General features: G+C 37.4%; 1 protein-coding gene across 2 annotated transcripts in view; it reads left to right on the top strand.

Annotated features, from left to right (window-relative positions):
- Window positions 1-25,051, top strand: part of JMY (junction mediating and regulatory protein, p53 cofactor) — a 105,074-nt gene that overhangs the window by 38,569 nt on the left and 41,454 nt on the right. For both annotated transcript variants that reach the window (XM_042942036.1, XM_042942033.1), the window contains exons 2-4: window positions 1,835-2,008; window positions 14,589-14,739; window positions 22,790-22,959. In XM_042942036.1, the coding sequence (XP_042797970.1) occupies window positions 1,835-2,008; window positions 14,589-14,739; window positions 22,790-22,959 (495 nt within the window). The remainder of the gene's footprint in view (window positions 1-1,834; window positions 2,009-14,588; window positions 14,740-22,789; window positions 22,960-25,051) is intronic.

The following is a 25,051-nucleotide window of genomic DNA, read 5'->3' on the forward strand; positions in this document are numbered from 1 at the left end:
TGAGCCACCCAGGCGCCCCACAATGAGTTTATTTATGTTTGTGATTAATTGATTTATATATTTGGGTGCTTCGGCGTTGGGGGCATAAATATTTACAATTATTAGATATTTTTGGTGGATAGGCCCCTTATGATATAATGCCCTTCTTAATCTCTTGTTACAGTCTTTATTTAAAAATCTAGTTTGTCTGATGTAAATATGCCTATACCAGCTTTCTTTTGACAACCATTAGCATGATAGCTGGGTCTCTATGCACTTACTTTTAATCTACAGGTCTAAAATGAGTCTCTTTTAAACAGCTTGTTTTGTTATCCATTTTGATACCCTGTGTCTTTTCAGTGGAGCATTTATTTAGTCCATTGACATTTAGGGTGAGTACTGAAAAATACGAATTTAGCACCATTGTGTTGCCTGTTGAGTTGGTGTTTCTGATGATGTTCTCTGGTGCTTTCTAGTCTTTGTTGCTTTTGGTCTTTTTTGTTTTGTCTTTTTTCGACTCAAAGCGTCCCCCTTAAAATTTCTTCTAGAGCTGGTTTAGTGGTCACAAATTCCTTTAGTTTTCATTTGGGAAACTTTTGCTCTCTCTGTTTTGAATGACAGTCTTGCTGGATTAAGAATTCTTGGCTGCGTATTTTTCCGATTCAGCACGTTGAATACATCCTGCCACTCCTGTTTTTGTCCTGCCAAGTTTCTGTGGATAGGTCTGCTGTGAACCTGATCTGTCTTCTTTATAGTTTAAGGACTTTTTTTTCCCTTGCTGCTTTCATAATTCTTTCTTTGTCTGTGTTTTTTGGAAATTTGACTATGATATGCCTTGTTGATTGTCATTTTTTGTTGAATCTAGTGGGAGTTCTATGTACTTCTTGGATTTTGACATCTGTGTCCTTCTCCAGATTAGGAAAGTTTTCCGGTATAATTTGCTCACATAAACCTTCTGCCCCTTTTTCTCTCTCTTCATCTTCTGGGACCCCTATGGTTCAGATGTTACTCCTTTTTAATGAGTCACTGAGTTCTCTAATTCTTACATTGTGCTATCAAAAGTTAATTTGGGAATGTTCCAAACTGGGAGGAGGAGCAGAGTGGCAAGGAGATTTGGGGAAATTAGTAAATAATATTGCCAGGGGTTGATAACTAACTACTGTGTATATTAGCAATGAAAAACATTTTTTTAATTTATTTTTGAGCGAGAGAGAGCGAGCAAGTGGGAGATGGACAGAAAGAGCATGAGGCAGAAGATTCCAAGCAGGCTCTGTGCTGACCGCAGAGTGTGATTCAGGGCTCAAACTCACTAACTGCAAAATCAGGAAGGACCTGAGCCAAAATTGGACGCTTAACTGACTGAGCCATCCATGTGACTCCCCAACTCCCATTTTTTTTTTTTTTTTTTTTATATAAAAACAGAGAAAGCTATGACATAGGTGGGGAAAAATTTTGTAAGGCTATAAGCCTAGGTGGATAGATAGTATGGAGTCCCAGGAAATACAACAGGAATAATACTGAGAGCAGTATTGAAAAGCTGATTGAGGCCATGGTCTTGAGTAGTAACACATCTTGGGGCATGGAGATGAGTTATGAAAAGCTGAGAGCTTTTTTCAGAGAGTTTTTTCAGTTATGAAAAACTAAGAGCAGTTTGAAAAGCTGATTGAGGCCGTGGTCTTGAGTAGTAACACATCTTGGGGCATGGAGATGAGTTATGAAAAGCATTTAGTCCCTTTCGTTCCATCTGTGTTTCAATATTCCAGGGTCGTAAGATGATAAGAGAGGGAGTTAAAAGCAAATGTTTATAGGCTATTATAATCAGATTTCTTTATAATAAAACTTTCTTGTTCCACAGCTGTTGGATAAGCACAAGAATACAGAAAGCATGGTTGAGCTTCTGGACTTGTATCAAATGGAGGATGAAGCGTATAGCAGCCTTGCAGAAGCCACAACTGAACTATATCAGTATTTACTACAGCCGTTCCGAGACATGAGAGAACTTGCCATGCTACGGAGACAGCAGATAAAGGTATTTTTTTTTTTAACCTACACAGTAGCCTGCCTGTTTTATAGTCTCAGCCTGGCTGGCCATCCATCTTAATTATAAGAGGAGCTTTTTAAAAGTACTGATAGGTGGTCCTTCCTCCCCAGAGATTCTATTTTGCTAGGTCGAGGTTCTATACAGCCTGAGCACCTCATTTTAAAGAATCTCAGAGGCAATTCTGTTAAGTACCCGGGGATGAGAAGAGTCTAGAAAGTAAAGTTGTAGATACATTGAGAAATCCCCATCTTCCTCCCATTTTCTTGTACTTTTCTTCTCCTTCTATTCCTCCTGTTGAATGCTTTGGGAACTGTGTAGCCTTAAGCTTCCTTACCAGAAGTTTTGGGAACAGTTTTTCTGGGAAGATGTTAGTTAGTTAGTTTAGTTAGTTAGTTACTTAGTTACTTTTTATTTATTTTGAGAGAGAGAGAAGATGCTTGAACTCACGAGCCATGAGATCATGACCTGAGCCAAAGTCAGACGCTTAACCAACTGCACCACTCAGCTCCCCTAATTTCTTTAAAAAAAATTTTTTTTTAAAATATGTATTTATTTTGAGAGAGACAGAATGAGTGAGGGAGAGGGAGAGAGAGAATCCAAGCAGGCTCTGCACTGCCAGCATGGAGCCCGATGGTAGGGTTTGAACTCATGAACTGCGAGATCATGACCTGAGCCAAAACCAAGAATTGGATGCTTAACCCACTGAGCCACCTAGGGACCTCTGTTACCTGATTTCAAAGCTTAGTAAAAAGCTAGAGAATTCCAAATTTTAAAAAATTGTTTTTAAAAATTAAAAAGCTAGAGAATTCCAGACATTGTAGTATTGCCTTAGGATAGAAATGTAAATCAAATGAATAGACTAGAACCCAGAAATAGATGCATGGTTATATAGTAAGTTAGTTTTCCATCAGGTTAAGAAAGCAATTTGGGAGTAACCATTTCCAACAAATGGTTACTAGAAGAACTGTATACCCATATATAAAAATCGATCTCAATCTTTATATCCTATACAAAAATTAATTTGAAAGCCATCTTAGACCTAAGCATAAAATCTCATGTTCTAAAACTTATATAAGAAAACAGAAGAAAGTTTTCACAATTTGGAGGAAGGAAAGGTAAAAGTTCATGTAGACAGGATTTAGAAACCTTGAACCGTAAACTAAAAATTGATAGGTTGGAATTCACCAAAATTAAAGACTTCTACTTTTTGAAAGATTGTTAAGAAAATGAAAAGACAAGCCACAGACTGGGAGAAATATTTAAAGAACACTTAAAGACAGCACCTGCATGGCTCAGTCAGTTAAGTGTCTGACTCTCTGATTTTGGCTCAGGGTCATGATCTCCCAGGTTCCTGAGTTCCATCTCCTCATCAGGCTCTCTACTGTCAGTGCAGAGCCTGCTTGGGAGTGTCTCTTTCCCCACCCTCCTATCCCTCCTCCACTTGTGCTGTGTTTCTCTCTCAAAATAAATAGACTTAAAGACTTGATTTACTTATCTAGTTACTTATTGAAAGCCATAATGAGATACACACCTATTAGAATAAATACAGTTAAAAATTCTGGGGTGTCTGGATGACTGAGTGATTTTGGCTCAGGTCATGGTCTCACAGTTCATGATATTGAGCCCCGTGTTGGGCTCTGCTGTCAGTACAGAGCCGGCTTGGAATTTTCTCTTGGCTCTATGTGCCCTACCCCCTGCAGGGGAGAGGGGGCGCGCTCGCTCTCTCTCTCTCTCTCTCTCTCTCTCTCTCTCAATAAACATTTTAATAAGCTCTGGCACTTGAAAGGGCTGGTGAGGTGTAGAGTAACTGGAATTCTTAGATTGCTAGCACATTTTATATTGGTAAAATTACTTTGGAAAACAGTTTGGCTGTTTCTTCAAAGTTAAATGTATACATACCTTACAACTCAGCTGTTCAAATCCTAGTTATTTATACAAGAGAAATGAAAACCTCTGTTCACAAAAAAGGCCTATACACTAATACTCATGCCACCTTCACAGCCTCTAAGGAACAAGTCCAGATAACCATCAACAGGTGAATGGATAAGCAAAATGTGGTATTTCCATATGAGAATAATACTCAGCAACGCAAAGGAATTAACTATCGATAGGCACAACAACATGGATAAACCTCACATCTTGCTAAGTCAAAGAAGCCAAATACAAAGGAGTATATACTTGTGTGAAGGGATGGATGGCAAAGGGGCGTGGGCAATCTTTTGGAGGTGATAGAAATGTTCTTTATCTCAATTGTGGTGGTTGTTTCTTGGGTGTACAGAGAATGCATAAAATAGTTGACAAAATGATACTGAACAAAAGACACAGTGTGAACTGTATGAATCTATTTATGTGAAATTCTGGACATGATAGTTCTGATCTACATCAACAGAAAGCTTAACATTTGTTGCCTGGGAGTGGAGCGGTGGAGATTGACTGAGAGGGAACAGGTATAACAGCATCCTTAGGGTGATTGATAGGTCTAAATTTTGATTGTAATGGTTCCATGGATATTTAAACTTGTGAAATTTCATCAAAATTTATACTTAAAAATCGGGAACATTTTGTTATACATAAATTATAACTTAAGGTGATTTTTTCTTTTAAATAGGAAAATGAGCACCGTGTAAAAGTTGATGTAGAGGCACACAAACTGGAGTGATCAAAACTACCTAAAGATATAATGAAAGATTATATAGAGAACTTAACCCCTGAAGATTAAATAAGAATTCAGCAGGAAGGGGATATATATGTATGCAGTGGAGATTGGAATAGAGATTATTCCAGATAAAGATAAAAACAGAAATGGTACAGTGAATAGGCATGTGTTTATGGTTTTAGTCGAAATGAATTATTGAGGAAATTACCAAGGCTTCACTATCACCTGGCATCATTGGTGGATGCCAGTAAATAGCGTAGCTGAGATTGAAACACATGTGTGTTTGACTGCAAAGCTTGCTGTTTTAGTTATACCACAGGGTGTAAATTGTTTGCTATGTCATGGGTCTAAGGGTTTGCAGGAAGTTAGAGGAAAGTTGGTCAGGGGCTAGAACACTAAAGGATCCTGTGGAGTTTGACCTTTGCTCTCTAGATTATTAATATTTTTTAAATAAATATTTCTGAGAGCGTGCACAAACAGGAGAAGGGCAGAGGGAAGAGGACACAGGATCCAAAGTGGGCTCTGTGCTGACAGCAGAGATCTCGGTGTGAGGCTTGAACTCACAAACCGTGAGATCACCACCTGAGCTGAAGTCACTTGCTTAACCTGACTGACCCACCCAGGTGCCCCCCTAGATTCTTTAGAAAGAAGGTAATTTCCAGTGCTTTCATTGACTTACATATTAAAGTGTGATAGAAAAGTTAACTTGGCACCCTGAGTATATAATGTGTTTTTATGTTTTTATGTTTAAAATTATAATAGTTATGTATTATATTAAATATACTGTAATATAGTTTTAGTTGTATTTACATAAATGGCAATTAATATAGATTTTTCAGTAATTCTCTTATGCCACAAAACATCTAGAACATATTCATGAAACATACTCTATAAATAGGATTTGGGGTGCCAGTGTGGCTCAGTTGGTAAAGCGTCCGACTTTGGTTCCGGTCATAATCTCACAGTTCAAGAGTTTGAGCCCCACATCGCGCTCTGCTGAAAGTGCAGTGCCTGCTTGGAATTGCCATTCTGTCTCTCTCCCCTTTTCTGCCCTTTCCTAGCTCTCTCCCTCTTTCTCTTTCAAAATGGATAAACTTAAAAACATTGGTTCTGAAAACTACAACCCCAGACTAGTTGCATCAGTATCACCTGGAACCTTGTTACAAATACAGATTTCTGTCCTTAGGTCAGATCTCTACTGAAACTCCACTGAGGGGCTCAGCAATCTTTAACAAGCCTTCCAGGCGTTTATGATACGTACTGAAGTTTGAGAACCATAAGTTTAAAAGAACTTAAAACAGCTAAGGGAAGGAACACACTGAACTCAAAGTTAAAATCTCTCTGGGCCTTAGTTTTTCTGCATCTGCAGAGTGAGATTCAATCTAGATGATTCTATATAGATGTTTAAACCATGCATAATAATGAGTCAAGGTCAGTTACTGAGTTGGCCTATTGTCTTTGTGAGTTAGCTAAAAGCACTTCAAACACATTGGCCAACTTTTATTTTTATATATATTTTTAATGTTTATATTTGACAGCACTAGTGCACATGAGCAGGGTTGGGGGAGGGGCAGAGAGACACAGACTCTGAAGCAGGCTCCAGGCTCCTAGCTGTGAGCTGTCAGCACAGAGCCTGACGGCAGGGCTTGAATTCATGAGTAGTAAGATCATGACTTGAGCTAAAGTCGAATGCTCAACCAACTGAGCCACCCAGGCGCCCCTTGGCCAACTTTTAATACTTGCTGAAAGTAAATAAACTAGGATCTTGAAGGCATCCTCCATGCTTCTCTCCCCTTTGTAGCCAGGCACTTTGTTTTGCCAATTGTGTCCTACGTGTATCTTAAATGTGCTCTTCCTCCCTTTCCTTTTCCCCAGGACCAAGCAAATCTGTAGGTGTCTTCATGTAAAATAGATACACATTCCCCAGCCCATATTCTAGCAGACAAGTTAGAAAAGGGCCCTCTTCTGGGCATATGCAGCAGTATATGGCTTGGCAAAAAGATGCGCTAAATTTGAGTCACCACTCTGTGCCCCCTTTGACTGGGTGCTTTGTGCAGGGTTCAGTTTTTACGCTATTGGACAACTATATACTGTAAGCATGCCAACTGTGAACTATATAGTGCCATCAATGTGCATTAGGGTACTTATCTCTTACCTGAGCTACTTTTTCTTTCTCTTCTTTGCTTTTAATTTTCTCACCTTAAAACTATCATTTCATGCTTGTTCCTGAGAATGTCACATTTAGTATTTACTTTGTATATAAAAATACGTGAGCAAATGCTTCCAAATCTAATCTCATTTAAAAGGTTTTTTTTTTTTTTTTAATTAAAAAAAATTTTTTTTAGTGCTTTTTTATTTTTGAGAGAGAAAGAGAGCAAGAGCAGGGGAGGGGCAGAGAGAAATGGAACCATAGAATCTGAAGCAGGCTCCGAGCTGTCAGCTCAGAGCCTGATGTGGGGCTTGAACCATGAGATCATGCTCTGAGCTGAGGTCAGACCCTTAACCGACTGAGCCACCCAGGTTCCCCTCATTTTGTTTATCTTAGTCACATTCACATGATTCCTGGGCTTGGAAAATTTGTGTTAAAGGTACTACTACATCAGTATTTATACAGGTTGATCTTGGCATCTGTTTCATCTGAGAATTGGAGATTTTGTTTTCTTTTCCCCCTCTTCTTGAGTCACTAATTCAGCAGTGGACAAGAATACCACTTAAGTTTCTCATATAAAACCCAGTATCCAAGGAAGTGATGCACTTCATAATAAGTAATTGATACCAAGAAATTTGTATTTATAAATTAGTCTCACTGTAGCTACCTAAACTGACGCATACTTTTTTTCCATTTTAAAAACAGGCACTGTTTTCTTTCTAGCTCTGAAATTGAAAATAGAGATGTCATTGTTTTTAGCACATGATCCAGCTGACCAATGCCGTACATTTTCAAACTTGCCAAGTTAGGAAAAGAACTTAGTATCCTGGCTTAATGTCTTCAGTACAATAAACTATAATAATACTTTTAAAAAGTCTGCAGCATTAACTACTGAGTTTCAGAAGTCCTTTAAACAGCATTAAAGAAGCATAGTGAATGTGTTTGTGTTGTGTATATTTGAATATACCTGTACAGTGAAGGTAAAGATAATTCAACAAAGCACAAGTTGTCTTCAAATAATTACCACCAGATTTTTAAATTTTTTTTCTCTTTAAAAAGCTGTAATGCAAGTTTCCTCACTTCTGTATGGTATTTAGCAATGCAAGTGAAAAGGATTTCTGTTTAATCTGAGATTTTTAAAGTTTGAACACTGTTCTATTTATTAAATTTCTATCCCATAGCTGTGTCTTTAGGGGTTTGATTGGGAAAGTATGCCAGTTATTTCAGCAGAGGGAACTTAATATGAATAATTGTTAAGTTGGTATAAACTTGTTACCCAGATAGTTAAGAATATAACTCTAAAATATGAGAGCTAACAGTTGCAAAAACAGCCACTACTCGTGGCTTCGGCACACAGGAAAGAGATGGTAGTTTTAACTTTAGCACAGAGAATGGACTGTGTGGAGTTGAAGTCTGGGGTAGGTAGCATAGCTTGTCAAGTGCTCATGTGTCTGAGCTCAGTGGAGAGACCCATATTTCTAAGAATAGGGTAGGCTGGTGCTGGATGGCCTTAGGGGCCACAAAGTGAGGCTAGTTCTACTAAGGGTGAGAAACTATAAACTGGATTCTGTTAACTGCTTCAGGAAGTAATTGCAGATGCTGGAATGAAGATGTGAGTCAGTGGTGATACTCAGGGGAGTAGCAAACAAGAAAGTCAAGTGATAAATGTAGGAAGAAGGATGTCTTCTCCCTCCTTAAACCCTTTGTATTGACAAGGCTTAAATGTGGTTTACAGAGCCCTAACCCCAGCATCAAAAGGCATAAGGATGAACTTGGGAACTGATAGACAAGAATTTACACACATCTTCAAACTTTTAAAGTTAGAAAAAAAAAAACCCTAGTAACCTAGCAATGGCCTTAGGTACGATAAACCAAGTCCTTTAAAGGGCACAAAGTTTAATCATGTCTTTGAAAAGAATTTCTAGGGGAGCCTGGGTGGCTCAGTTGGTTAATCATCCAACTTCAGCTCAGGCCATGATCTCACAGGTTTGTGAGTTTGAGCCCCATGTCAGGCTCTGTGCTGACAGCTCAAATCCTGGAGCCTTTCGGATTCTTTGTTTCCCTCTCTCTCTACCCTCCCCTGATTGCGCTTGCTCTCTCTCTCCTTCAAAAATAAACATTAAAATAAACTAAAAAAAAAAAAGAGAAAAGGACTTCCAACGTAATGTACTGAGTAAACATTAAAAATTTGGCTGCAGTATTCAACATATTAAATCTCTATTCCAATCTTGTGAATGTTAATCTTAAGCCTTTTAATTTGAGTGTTTTAAAATCAGAGGTAATTGTAACAAAGCACAAACCTTGATGGTTTTGTTGGATATATAACAAGTCTTCTGGTTCCCCCCTTAAGTTAATTATTTAAATTATTTTTGAGGGAGAGTGTGTGCCCCCATGCCAACAAGGGGGGGGGGGGTGGAGAGGGCAGAGAGAATCTCAAACAGACTCTGTGCTATCAGCTGAGAGCCCAATGTAGGGCTTGATCCCATGAACTGTGAGATCATGATCTGAGCCAAAATCCAGAGTTGGGTGCTTAACCTACTGAGCTACCCAGGTGCCCCTTTTGGGGGCCTTTTATGTGAGCTAATGTCTAAATATACCACTTACTGCTAAGAATCCCACAGTGGTTTCCTTTAGCCTGTCAAACCACCTATAAACTCCTTTGCCTGACATTTAAATTTAAAGACCCCCTAATAGTGATCACAACCTCCTTCACTATTCTTATCTCCCATTATTTTTATCTATTTTACCTAAACTGCAACCATGCTGGACTGTCTGTGACCACACACTGAACTTAAACTGCCTCTAGGCTTCTGCTGAGATTAATTCTTGCCTCCAGTAGGCCTTTTGGGTGGTTCTCTTTCTGTATATATATTCCATATGTATCTCTCAAAATCATACCCCTCTTTCAAAAAGCCCTCTGTAGTTTTGAACCTCAGTAAAGTATATCCTGATCTAAACAGCTAAATGAGTTCTCTCCCTCCAAACCTTTGATTTTTCTTAAAGGTCTTAAATACCTTTATTCTTTTTCAGAGACATCCTTCACCATTTTTAATACTTGAATAAAATTCTACTTATTTGTTAAGAATTTACTTATAATTCCTTTTAGAAATTTTGTTCCCAGACTCAGTACTGCACCCTGCACAGCTGGTGCTTGCCATGGTATCTTAGGTATACTTGATCATGATATTTTTTCATACTCTGTTGTAATTCTTTATTGCGGTTCCTCTGTCTTCAACTAGGCTGAATACATATTGCTGTCCCTAGTGTCTGGTATGATGCTGGCACTGGGAAAACAGCATGTCATCATTTTGAACGAATAATTGAATGTTAAGTGATTTTGTCAAAGGTCTCCCACTTAATAAATAGCAGACCCAGGTCTGCTAATTTGAAGACAGATCTCTACATCACAGATATCTTTGCTTACCCCACCCTCCAATTAGATTGTTCAGTTTCTTAGGAGGAGATTGTGTGCCTCACAGTATTTCCCCTGAAGCACCCAGTACAGTGGGTTCTTTATTCAAGTTAGATAATTGAATGAATCCAAATATTAGCCATAGTAAAGTCTTAAAAAAAAAACAAAAAAAAAAAACAAAAAAAAACACATCCAGTAGTATATATGTTTAACTTTAGCAGTATGTGATTGGAGATAGAGTAATCGTTTTCTGTGAGTTTAAAAAATCGAGTCCAGGTGAGTAGGGAATCCAGTATCAAGAATCTAAACTTTTGCTACTGAGTTAATTGTCTATACTGGGCACTATTTTTGTAGTTCCAGAAATGGAGCTCACAAAATTCTGTTTTCCAACTATTAAGGAAGACATTTAGGTTCTGATCATATCTCCACTTCCCCTCCCTCCTACACACACTGGAAAAAAGAGGTAAGTCTTAGAATTTTGCCTCTTGCTGGTCCTCATATATGAAAACAGGAGCTCATTATTTGCTTGGCCAGAAGCAGGAAACCTCTGGGATACAAACCTTCAGCTTGTCTAGTTGGTATGGTTTTGAACCCTTTTAGTTTATGATTGTAAAAGCAACACAGATACAATAAAGATTTGGAAAGTACAAATTCTAAACAGGAAGAAAAATAGTCACCCATAATCAGACAAAAGATATCAGTAATACATTCTACATATTTTCTCTTTTTTTTCTGGACGTTATTTTATGTAGTTGAAATTATGTCTGATTTGATTTGTCTTAATATTAAAACATTCATTTTCCTTTATTAAAAACTTCATAAGCATTATTTTTGTACATAATTGTGTTTTATAGGTGTATCATAAGTACCATTCTCTATTATTAGATATTTGGAACACATTTTTTTTATTTTGAACAGCACTGCAATTAACATTTTTGGTTATTATTCTTTGAAGACATTTTCTTAAATAGGTAAGAAAATGGTATTTTAAAAAATACTGTCCATGAGTATGGTATCATAAAACACTTCCCAGAGAAGTTTTTCATGAGCTTATAGTTCTACCAGCAGTATGTGAGTTTCTGCCTGTTTTCACCATGACCACACTAACCCTGGCTACTTTTTAAAAAATGTTTACTTACTGAGTCTTTCTAAATGGTTTGTCATCCTATTATCTAAAAGCAGCCAAGTTGTATCTTCTCTCCTCCCCTCTTCTGTACCAACCTATTTTCTGGATTCTTTCTTCACAGGGGAAAATTGAGGTAATCAAACAGGAATTCCTCCTCATCCTTCTACCAAATCCAAAACCTGCCTTCCTTTATGTCCATGGAGGAACTACCCCTACATTTACCAAGAGCAAATCACTACACCAGTACTTGGAATCCTGTCCTTTCCCATGTTCTATAATTAGCCCCATTTCCCCCCTGGTATCTTTGTTTTTCCTCTGCTGGATATTTCTTGTCACTACTCATCCGTGATCTCTCATTAGAGAAAACAAAAAGCAAAGGGTCTACCCTTAAGCTTTGTCTTCTTCTAGCACCACCCTTTTTTCTGTTTATTCAGACAAATCAGTCAAAGGAGTATTTATTTATACACACTTCTACATCTCTCTCCTCATCAAAAACAGGTGTAGAGTGAATTTTTAATTTACTCATCCATTTGATTGCCTGGATTATGCCTGGCATTGTGCTAGTGAAAAGCAAAAAAATTAAAAAACCTAATACCCCCCCCCCCCCCCCCCCCCCCCCCCCCCCCCCACACACACACAAAATGTATTCTCTGCCCTCATGGAACTTTGAAAGGGGGAAGCAGTTAATATTTAAAGTTCACAGGAGGTGCCTGGGTGGCTCAGTCAGTCAAGCGCCCGACTTCAGCTCAGGTCATGATCTCGCAGATGTGAGTTCGAGCCTCGCATCGGGCTCTGTGCTGACAGCTCAGAGGCCGGAGCTTTCTTTAGATTCTGTGTCTCCCTCTCTCTCGGACCCTCCCTGCCTTGCGCTGTGTCTCTCTGTCTCTCAAAAGTAAATAAACATTTAAAAAAATAATAAAAAACAATATTTAAAGCTCACGAAATCATATAAAGTATGATTATGGTAAATGCTATGAAAGAAAGAAAGTTAAATGTGTTGCACTGAAGAGGTTATAATGGGGAGTCAGGGAAGAGTTCATGAACTAGTAACTTTATGTCCAGAACTGAGATCTGAGGATGTGATGGGAGTTAATAGGCAAAGGATGTTTGTCTATACTTCAGAACCGATGTTGCTAAGTTCAGTGATCTTAATGCTGTTAGATCTGGGATACTAGTTGTCACCCTACTTGACCCCCAAGCGGTGCTGCACAAGGTTAATTTGTTACGTGAGTCCATACTTTTCCTGGTGTCCCCACTCCCTCTGGCTTGGTTTCTGTATGTTGTTCTCCCAGTTTCACAATGTTGGAATTCCTTAGGGCTCCATCATGAGCCCTTTTCTCCTGACTTCATTAGATAACCTCATTCACTCTCATGGCTATAAATATCATCTGTCAAATTTATATTTCTAGCCATGACCTTTGCAAAATCAAACTTAACATATGTAAAATCAAATGCTTGATCTGCTCCCCTTTGAAACCAGCCACTCCTCCATTGTTCACTTTTTGAGGAAGTGGCAGTTCCACATGAAAATTTTTTTCCCTAGTCATTCTTGATCCCTCCTTGTGGCTTGCCATTGTCCATTCATAACACTGCTAATACATTACTCAGTGTGTGCTGGGCTCTATATTATGTGCTCTTTCATATATTTCCGCCTCTATTCAAGAGTAAAACCAAATGTTAACCTTCCTGTAGGTTAAATTTCCTGGTGATTAAAATTTTATTTTGGCTTTAGGCTATTCTTTTAATTTGTTTATTGCACCATTTAGAGAATATGGCTTGTATTATTCTACTTCTGAATTTTTTAAACAAATTTTTTGGTGGCTCATGATAGTTGATTAGTTTTTCAGAATTGTGCCAGGGATGAGTTTATATCTTTGTCTGTTTTTTTCATCATCCTAGTAAGGTGTTAATTTCTCATTTAATTTTTTTAAGTTTATTTTGAAAGGGGGTGGTGCAGGGAGAGAAAGAGAGTCCCAAGCAGAATCCCCTCGGTCAGCGCAGAGCCCACTGTGGGGCTCGAACCCACAAACTGTGAGATAGGACCTGAGCCAAAGTTGGACGCTTAACCAACGGAGCTACCGAGATGACCCTCATCGCCCCCCCCCCCCCATTTAATTTTTTAACCGGTCTTTTTTCACTGTATGATAAAGCAGGATGGAGAGCACTGTCACTTGTGTGATTTTACTTTAGTGCTCATCTGGTACCTCCCTGTCCATAATTCGATTTTCAACTTTTCTTTGTCTTTTTGTTTTAGTTGTAACTCTTGCAAGCAGTAGTGAATTTTTGTCTATTGCTTCTGACCAGAGATTGTTAGTAGATAGATGGACTGATTTTTTATTTATTGTCAGTCTTAACAAGTTGAGTTTTCAATTATTTTATTTATTTATGTCAGTTATAAGTATTTTGGTGGCACAAATAATTCTTTAAAATTTTTTAGCATTTATTCACCTTTGAGAGAGAGAGAGAGAGAGAGACAAAGAGAGAGAGACTATGAATGGGGCAGGGGCAGAGAGAGAGAGACACACACACACACAGAATCCGAAGCAGGCTCCAGTCTCTGAGCTGTCATCACAGAGCCTGACACAGGGCTTGAACCCATGAACTGTGAGATCATGACCTGAGCCGAAGTTGGCCGCTTAATGGACTGAGCCACCCAGGCACCCCTAGAGGCACAAATAATTCTTAACCTGAAAATGCAACTATCATAAAGGAGGTAATACATTTCTTGTTATCTCAGCACCCAAAAATAACATCTTAACATTTGCTGTATGTCCTTTGCTTATATTTGGAGGAGGGGAAGGATGAAAAAGAAGATAAAGAGGAATGGGAAACAAATTTCTGTATTAAATATCTTTAGGGGCACCTGGGTGGGTCAGTCTGTTAAGCATCCGACTCTTGGTTTCAGCTCAGGTCATGATCTCGTGGTTTGTGGGTTCAAGCTCTGCACCAGGCTCTGTGGTGACAGTGCAGAGCCTGCTTAGGATTCTTTCTCTGCTCCTCCCCTGCTCTCACTCTCTCTCAAAATAAATAAACATTTAAAAAAATATGTCTTTAACATAATGGGTTAATTGTTTTGTAAATTAATAGCTTATACTCTAGAGCAAGAAAATACAAACATTCTTTGTTTTGGCACCAGGCACAATGCCTGATGTCTAAATATTCAGTAAATGTTTAAGGAGTGAATAAAGAAATAGACTTCTTAATTTTTCTTTTTTTCCTCTAAAGATTTCTATGGAGAATGACTATCTGGGTCCCCGAAGAATTGAAAGTCTACAAAAAGAAGATGCTGATTGGCAGCGAAAAGCTCATATGGCTGTTTTGTCTATTCAGGATCTTACTGTCAAATATTTTGAAATAACAGCTAAAGCACAAAAAGGTGAGTTTCCTAGTAAAGTTATCCTTGTTAGATATTTTTGGAAAGGAGTGGTTTAAATATTTTATGTTTGCAGCAGGTTTGTAGAAAAGTGTATAAAGACCATTCATAGTCTTGCCATTGAAAAAGATTACTATCAAGAAATTAAGTTTCTTTTTGGGGCATGTGTTTACATATACCTCACCTGAAAAAATAGTAATGGGGTATTATTATAGCATAATTCAATTCTGACTAACAAATTACAGACCCCACAGCTTAAAGGCAGAGTTCCCAACAAGACTGCCCCCATTGAAGATACAACTTGGAATTATAGAGGATTCCGAGGTCATCTGCACTTCTCACCAACTGCTACAAATTTGGGGGTTCATACAGCCTTTTTAGGTTTGATAATTTGTTACAATGACTCACAGAACTCAGGAAAGCACAAACAATTACCATTTTTAAAGGATACAAATCAAGACAAGCCAAATGAAGAGATACATAGGGCAAGGTCTGTCAAGGTCCATTTCTTCCCGCTTCCTTCCACGGGGCCACAGAAATCCTTCAATAGCTGTTTAAAACCACTGCTATTTGCTGTTTTAATTTTTTACCTGACATTAACACAGTTTAGCTTTTAGGTTATTCCTTTAGCAAATCCACACTTGCTTAAAAGGTTTATTTGAAGCAGTTTATTCCTTCAGAATGCCACTGTGCCAAAGGAGAATGCTTTCCTTGGTTTTTCAGAATCATTTGACATTGTCACTAACACACATACACAAAATAGTTTGCTAGGTGAAAAATAGTATTGTGTTTTTAAATTTTGCATTTCCTTGATTATTACTAAGTTGATCTTTTTTGTTTTCATGTAATAAATGCTATTTTCATATCCTTTATTTCCAATTAGTCATACATTTGCTTATTTTTGTATGCTGTTTTTTTCTTTTGATGAATAAGAGATTCTTATATTCATTGATATTTTTATTATATTTATGTTATATGTTAACTCAAAAGACATCTGTTATAAGTATTCCTAAATTTTAACTTTCTGTATACAAATTATATTTGTAAACACCACCAGCTTTTATTTTATTTATTTTATTTATAATTATTTTTAACATTCATTTATTTTTGAGAGACAGGGCATGAGTGGGGGATGGGCAGAAAGAGAGGGAGACATGTAATCTGAAGCAGGCTCCAGGCTCTGAACCATCAGCACAGAGCTTGATGCGGGGCTGGAAACCACGAACTGTGAGATCATGACCTGAGCCAAAGTAGGATGTTTAACTGACTGAGCCAACCAGGCGCCCCTATTTTATTTTTTAAATGTTTTTTAAATTTATTTTGAGAGAGAGATTGAGAGAGTACGCATGAGTAAAGGAGAGTCAGAGAGAGAGAGGGAGAGAGAATTCCAAGCTGGCTCTGCATAGGGCTCCATCTCACAAACCATGAGATCATGGCCTGAACCGAAATCAAGGCTTGGATGCTTAACTGACTGAGCCACCCAGGCACCCCAAAATTAATGTAATTCTGATAAGAACTGTAATATTGTACAATTTGACAGGCGGATTTTAATATTAATGAGAAGAGTAAATACTTTATTTTTATGTTAATATGATTGAAAAAATCGTATAGTTTGTATATCTTGCCATTTTATTTACATCTTTTGTTTTCTTTGGGAGAGTTTCATATTTTTTTTTTTTTTTAATTTAGATTCTACACAATTCTCAGTTCACTTCTGGGTATTTTATTGAAAAATTTTTTTTAATGTTAATTTTTGAGAGAGCAAAAGGGAGAAGGGCAGAGAGAGAGAGAAGGGCACAGAATTTGAAGCAGACTCCAGGCTCTGAGTGAGACACAGGGCTCAAACTCAAAAACCGCAAGATCATGACCTGATCCCAAGTCGGGTGTTCAACCAACTAAGCCACGCAGGCAGGTGCTCCTTGCCCAAAAAGATAATAAGGGAATATTGCAGACAACTCTGTGCATTCAAATCCAGCAAACCTGATTCAATGCAACAATTTCTTCTTTTTTTTAATGTTCATGTAGTTTTGAGAGACAGCGTGCCAGCAGGGGAGGGACAGAAAGAGAGGGAGACACAGAATCCGAAGCAGGCTCTAGACTCTGAGCTGTCAGCACAGAGCCCAACACAGGGCTTGAACCCACCAACTGTGAGATCATGACCTGAGCCAAAGTGAGATGCTTAACTGACTGAACCACACAGGACCCACCCCCCACCGTCCAATGCAACAATTTTTTGTAGGAAGATAAAATTATCAATTCAAGATGAAATCAATAACCTGAATATCCCTATAACTATTAAAGAAATCGGATTTGTAGTTAAACCTTTTAGAAAAAGAATTCTCTATGCCTAAAGAGGTACACTGGCAAATTTTTACCACATTTGAATAGTAGGACCAGCTTCACACAAGATCTTCCAAAAATACAGACGAGGAAGGAATACTTCGAATTTATATGACTGAGATCAGCAATATCCTAAATCCTAAACTACATAAAGACAGTATTAAAAAACCCTACAGATCAGCATCCTGCATACATATTGGCAAACTTAAAGTATTGTACAAATTTTTTAAGAAATTAACCTTTGTGACCAAGTAGGATTTTTCTTGATTCAGTATTTGAACATCAATCAATGTAATCCACCAAATTGAAGGTTAAAGCTGTGGTTTTTAACTAGAGATAAATGTATCACAAAAGGACATTTAGCAGTCTCTGGAGACCTTTTTGGTTGTCATAGCTACACAGGGTGTTAACTAGTATCTAGCAGAGGCCATAGATTATGTTAAACATCCTATGTTATACAGGACGGCCCAACCTACCACAAAGAATTTTGTGGCACACAATGTCACAAGTGTTGAGGTTGAGAAGCTTTAGTCTTTTCAAAAAACTTGCATGGTCAGTCATATCACTAGATGCCGAAAAAGCATTTGACAAAATAGGACATCCTGTGTGTTGAAAACACTCAGCAAGCTAGGAATAGAAAAGGAACTTCCATAACTCGATAAAAGGCATCCACAAAAACCCTGTAGCCAACATCACATTTAATGAAGGGCCAAATTGTTTCCCCCATTTTAAAATAGGTACAAAGTCAAGGATGTTTACTCTTAACACCACCCCTGTTCAACATAATATAATATTGTAATATGGCAAGAAAAATAAAATTGTCCCCATTTTAGTTAATATTGTTTATGTCGAAAACTGTATGGAATCTATTTTTTAAAACTCTTTAAACAAGTGACTTTCTACCAAAACATGTACAGAATTTGAATGCTTACAATTACATAACAGGTCTTTGATTTCTTTATCATAAGTAAATGGATAGACATGTTGTGTTCACATGTTGGAATGTCCAACATAGTAATCTCCGTTCTCCCCAAAGTGATGTATAGACACCTATAGTACCTATGGAAATACCAGCAGGACTTTTTCTTATAAACATAAACCAGCTAATTGTAATGTACATGAAAGGGCATAGAGGAACTAAAATACATAAAGCAGTTTAGGAAAAAAGAAAACCACAAGCAAAATCACATTACCTGACTTTACAAATTATAGAGCTACTGTGGTATGGTATTAATGGAAGAGATAGACATGTATATCAATGGAAAAGAATGGAGAATAAGAAATAAATGTACAATACATGGACATTTACTCTTTGATAAAACAATTCAGTGGGAAACAATAAGTGGTATTGGAACACTTGGCCGTCCACTTGTAGAAACATGAACCTTGACCAAAACCTCACACCTTGTACAAAAATGAACTCAAAATAAATCTAAATGAAAACTGTGAAACTTCCAGAAGAAAACTAAGAGAAAAATCTTAGTAACCTAGAGAGTTAAGCAGAGTTTGTAGCAGTGGCACTACAAATACAAACTGTTAAAGTAATTGAGGAGTATGAACCATAAAAGAAAAAATTGATAAAATGAATTTCACCAAAGTTAGAAACTTTTACTCTGGCAGGTACTACCAAGAGAATGAAAAGATAGTATTCGAGAGAAAATATTTGCAAAAAACATTTGACAAAGGACTTGTATCCAGACTATATAAAGAACTCTTAAAACTAAACAATAAGAAAACAATTCAGTTAATAACTGTGGAAAGGGCTTGAACAGAGGATAAAGATGGCACTTAAAATATGTCCAAGACTATTAGTCATTAGTATAATGCAAATTAAAACCACAATGCGATACCAATACACACCTATTAGAATGTCTAAAATAAAAAATACTGACAATACCAAAAGCAGAAAAGGACGCAGAGTAACAAGAACCCTTCCTTTATTGCTGGTGGTAATGCAAAATTGTACAGGCAATCTGCAAAGTGAATGCAGTTTCTTATATAAGTTAAAGATATGCTTACCATATAACCCAGCAGTCCCACTCCTGAGTATTTAACTTAGAGCATTAAGATAATTTTAAAAACTAAAATTTTAATTTTACAAAATTAAGAGAACAATACATTAAAACATTAATGGTAGTTCCTTTAAATGTTTAAAGATGTCATTTCCTACTGTAAACTATATGAAATAGTTGTATGTATACTATTTGGTTTAGAGTCTGCTTTCTAGATGCACTTTTTAATATTTAAAAAAAGTTTGCATTATGCTAAAAATATATTATCATTACAGAAAATTTAGAATATTAGAGGGGAACCCCCCCACACACATCTGTAATCCTACTGCCTCTGCAGCCACTTTGTGTGCCTATCAGTTTTTTAATATATGGTTTGTTACATGATTGCAGTGATTGTATGTTCTCATATATGGCCTATAGTTTGTTGGTTCTGGTTCTTTACAGTTTTGATGATTGTTCTTTATACTGTGCTTCTCCAGTTTTAATCTAAACATTTTTTACATATGATTAACATCATTCTAGGATTTCAAATAATTCATCAGAGTCACTGTAGCCTTCTTTATACCTCAATTCTGGTGACTTTATCCTAGCAGGAAGCCCTTGAACCCAAACACATATTTGCTTGGACTTTTAATTTTCCTTTCCTGAGTGTGTTTCCTTCCCCCCGTTAGAGAAGCGAAGTGAAGATCTCTCTTTGGCTTTATGCTGCTGAGAGTAAAAGTCCTCCTTTGTTTCCAAAAACAAGGTTGACTTTCTAATTTCTCTTTTTAGAGGAAGAGTAAAACAGCCCCTTCTTTTCTTTCTTATACAGAGCCACATGTAACCTAATTTTGATATATTCTTGCTTAGCTTTTTTTTTTAGTTTAGTTTTTTTTTTTTTTTTTTTTTACATTTGTTTATTTTTAGAGAGTGAGACCGTGCACGACTGGGGGAGGGGTAGAGAGAGAAGGAGACCAAATCCGAAGCAGGTTCCAGGCTCTGTGCTGTCATCACAGAGTCCGACGCGGGGCTTAAACCTATGAACTGAGAGATCATGACCTGAGCTGAAGTCGGACGTTCAATTGACTGAGCCACCCAGGCGCCCCAAGCTTTTTGTTTAATGTTTATTTTTCTGAGAGAGAGATAGTGCAGAAGTAGGGGAGGGGCAGAGGGAGAGGGAGACACAGAATCCGAAACAGGCTCCAGGCTCTGAGCTGTCTGCACAGAGCCTGATGGTGGGGCTTGAACTCATGAACGGTGAGATCATGACCTGAGCCAAAGTCGGATGCTTAACTGACTGAGCCACCCAGGCACCCCAATTTCTGCTCAGCTTTTAAAAACATCTTAAATTGGCTCATTTCTGACAAGTATACATGTTAGCACATTAAACTTTTTTTTTTCTTACAGATTTAACATGATACTTTGTGAATACCAGAACTGCATTGCCTTCAGAGCCTTTTTTTTTTTTTTATTTACATTGACTGATCTTTGTAGACCATTATAATAGAGTTGTTATTCTGATAATGTAAATGGTCTCCTTAGCAAGAATCTTTTTTCTTGCCATCATAGGGAGAGAAGAATCTGTTGTAGAGATATCCTCTACTGTTCTAGGGGTATTGCAAACATCGTACACTCACAATTTTCTTTATTACTGTCATATTTCTGAGCCGTTGGAGAATAATTCTAAATGAAGTGAGTTAACAGTGAGATGTAAGAATATGTTCTAGTCAAGGTATTAGAATACTAAGTTATTGACTAGCTGTTGTGGTAGGTAAAACATGAGACTGAATTAGGACAGGGAGCTACCCCTCAGACTAAAGTAGAGAGGAAGTGATGGTGCCATGTGAAGTGGAAGAGACATTTAAGTAACTGTCATTCTCTCAATTCCCACAAAGGCTTTTAGACTTAGGTACGATATTTCCTTTTCTAACTCAATGGAATTGAACCCAAGAACAATTAAGTTTTTTGCCAAAAGTTATGTGTCAGTTATAGGTAGAATTGGGAATTTAACTCAAAATTATTTCACTTCAAATCCTTTTTCGTCCCTACATTGTACTACTGTGTTGATCTTATGGTTGCAGAAATATTAAAATACAGTTTTAAAAGATGGGCAGAAATTTAAAATTGCAGAATCATTTGTTCAGCCAACATGAATAGATTTTACTTGTTCGCCTAAAACTGAGATTCAGAGCAAAGTTATGCACTAAAAAATTAACCCTTTTGTGTTAGCACTTGAAGGCCACAGGAAAACAGAAATCAAAATAATTGATTTAACTATATTCAGAGGCGATTGTAAGTCAGCAAAATTTCTTATCTAATAGGAACTCAAAAGATAGTTTTTAATTGTAAATTCATAAAGAGCAGTATTTTTTTTTTTTTAATTGAAATAACCACCAGAAACAATTAAAAGCATTGGGCATTGAGACTAGGGGGTAGGGAAGAGCTGAGCCTGAGAAACTGCTCTTATTAGTTATAACCCTGCCTGTACAGTTATAAGTTTTACGTATGTACTTGTGTTACTGGAAATTTTTTTTTTTTTTAAGATTTCATAAAACTCTGAGGCAAAGATTACTGAGATATACTTCCTTGCACAAGATGGTTAGGACACAGTGGTAGTACAAAATTAATTATCATTTACCTCTGGACATATAAAAGATACTACTAATCAGTGTGTACTGACTTAAAGATGATGTTCAGTGCTAATCACATTGCCTACCTCTTTTATAACGAGTGTATCTCTGACCTGTTAAAGTGGGTGGGCATAAGGATGGTTTTATTGCGTAAGGACCCAGGATAAGCCACTACTGTACTATATTATTAATGATAAACTTCTTTAACTAGAAGATACTAGCTGTTTGATGTCAAGAAGTATCTCTTGACATAGGGCTCTGTTGTTGTAAATAAAAAGTTCTTTTTTCTTTTTGGGGGAGGTGGAAGATGAAACTAGATGTTTTCTTTGAGTCTTGATTATGCCGTTCCAGCTCTAACCTCTGAGTAAGCTCCATGATAACATCTAGGATTTGTTTTTTGCTCCATCAGATCATTGTAGTATTTTTGGAGGACTCAGAATGATCAAATTTAACACATGGATTTAAATAAATAATCTTAAATAGTTATGACTGATTTCAATTAGCATACCCAGGAAAAAGTATAAACCTTTGTAGAATAAAGTATAAAAACTTAGAATTTAATGACACTAAACATATGGAAGAATATTTTTAAAAGTTTGAAAATCAGGGTGCCCGAGTGGCACATTGGGTTAAGCGTCCGACTCCGACTCTTGATTTCCGCTCAGGTCATTATCTCAACAGTTCATGGGATTGAGCCCCATACCCGGCTCCCTGCTGACAGTGCAGTGCCTGCTTGGGATTAATATTCTCTCCTCTTCTCTCTCTTCCCCTCCCCCCCCCCCCCCCCCCCATCTTTCCCCTGCTTTTGTGTGCTTACTCTCTCTCAAAATACATATTTTAAACAAAAGTCTTAAAATCTGACAAATCAGTTTTATCTTCAGAAATTTCTGAGGATGATTATTTAGATTTCTTAGTGATGATTTTAGAATCTAAGATACTGTTGAGTTGTGTTTTAGAGCTGCTATATAGGAAACCTAAGGGAGTAGGATTTGTATGTTTAAGTATGTGGTTAGTGAAGTCTGAAACTTTCAAATTGTTTAGTATCAAGTTGTCTTACGTCTTAATGTCTCTTTAAAAAATTATTATTAATAGCTGTGTACGATCGAATGCGAGCAGATCAGAAGAAATTTGGTAAAGCATCGTGGGCAGCAGCTGCAGAACGAATGGAAAAGCTCCAGTATGCTGTTTCTAAGGAGACTTTGCAGATGATGAGAGCAAAAGAGATCTGTTTGGAACAGAGGAAACATGCACTCAAAGAAGAGGTAACAAAAACCATCAGAAAAATATATAATATTTGAAGATAAGATTTGCTATTTGATTTTTGTATTTGTACAGGACTGGCATTTTCTGACTCTGTAGGCAGTTAATTTTGCAGTGTTTCCATGAGATGATACTCAAGATGGGGGCTTCTGATTTGAGTTTTCCACTAGTAAGAGACGTATAAGGTATTCTCATAAGCGTCGCGGTGTGACTGTAGGCAGCAGTACACTATTTAAAGAGTTGACATTAGAATTTCATTGTTGTCTTTTAAATGTTTCGTACTGTAAGGTTCAAAGGTCTGACAGTTATTTTTTAAAATCTTCTAAAAAGGTTTGTTTGTTTAGAGAGACAGAGACCTTGCAACTGGGGTAGGAGAGAGATGGAGACGATCCCAAGCAGGCTTGGTGCTGCCAACACACAGCCTGACATGGGGGGTTGAACTCGTGAAACTGTGAGATTGTGACCTGAGGTAAAACCAAGAGTCGGATACTTAACCGCCACCAGACACCCCTTAAAGCTCTGACAATTATTTAAAAAGTTGCACTGCCCAGAGCAATAAAGAAAAATCCTAATTCAGAACCATTACCTTTTGGAGTTTCCCATTTTATTACTGAACACAAAACAGGTTCAAAAGAGGTCCGTTTTCTTGACTGTACTTAATTTAAGACCTCTTCATGAACCCTCCCCCCCCCCCACAAAAAGACCAGTTTTACAAATCCTTGAAAAGGTTGCTGATAGACATATTTAAAATTTATCTAAATGATCTTTTAAAATTTACTTTTTCATTATCGTCCTGTTCATCAGTGGTTTTAGTATCCTCATACTGTCCAGTGCAATGTGGAATAACCGCCCCCCCCCCGTCTTGCTTGAAAATATTGAAACCATTAATTACAATATTTTTATTACCTCTGAGGCCATTATCTTTAAACACTGTTAAACACTTTATTATTAAATTTGACCAGAACAGATGGCCTTTTTAAAAATTTTTTAATTTACATCCAAGTTAGTTAGCATATAGTGCAATAATGATTTCCAGAACAGATTCCTTAATGCCCCTTACCCATTTAGCCCATACCCCCTCCCACAATCCCCCCAACAACCTTCTGTTCTCCATATTTAAGAGTCTCTTATGTTTTGTCCCCCTCCCTGTTGTTATATTATTTTTGTTTCCCTTCCCTTATGTTCATCTGTTTTGTCTCTTAAAGTCCTCATATGAGTGTAGTCATATGATATTTGTCTTTCTCTGACTAATTTCACTTAGCATAATACCCTCCAGTTCCATCCACGTAGTTGCAAATGGCAAGATTTCATTATGATCGCCGAGTAATACTCCACTGTATATGTATACCACATCTTCTTTATCCATTCATCCATCGATGGACATTTGGGCTCTTTCCATACTTCGGCTCTTGTCGATAGTGCTGCTATAAAACATTGGGGTGCATGTGTCCCTTCGAAACAGCATACCTGTGTCCCTTGGATAAATACTTAGTGCAATTGCTGGGTTGTAGGGTAGTTCTATTTTTAGTTTTTTGGGGGAACCTGCATACTGTTTTCCAGAGTGGCTGCACCAGCTTGCATTCCCACCAGCAGTGCAAAAAGAGATCCTCTTAGTCCGCATCCTCACCAACATCTGTTGTTGCTTGAGTTGTTAATGTTAGCCATTCTGACAGGTGTGAGGAGGTATCTCATTGTGGTTTTGATTTGTATTTCCCTGATGATGAGTGATGTTGAGCGTTTTTTCATGTGTTGGTTGGCCATCTAGATGTCTTCTTTGGAGAAGTGTCTATTCATGTCTTTTGCTCATTTCCTCATGGATTATTTGTTTTTTGGGTGTTGAGTTTGATAAGTTCTTTATAGGTTTTGGATACTAACCCTTTATGTGATATGTCATTTGCAAATATCTTCTCCCATTCTGTCGGTTGCCTTTTAGTTTTGCTGTTCGTTTCCTTTGCTGTTGAGAATCTTTTTTATTTTGATGAGGTCCCAGTAGTTCATTTTTGCTTTCATTTCCCTTGCCTCTGGAGACATGTTGAGTAAGAAGTTGCTGCAGCCAAGGTCAGAGGTTTTTACCTGCTCTCTCCTCAAGGATTT

Source organism: Panthera leo, chromosome A1 (genome assembly GCF_018350215.1).
Source record: "Panthera leo isolate Ple1 chromosome A1, P.leo_Ple1_pat1.1, whole genome shotgun sequence".
Classification (NCBI taxonomy): domain Eukaryota; kingdom Metazoa; phylum Chordata; class Mammalia; order Carnivora; family Felidae; genus Panthera; species Panthera leo.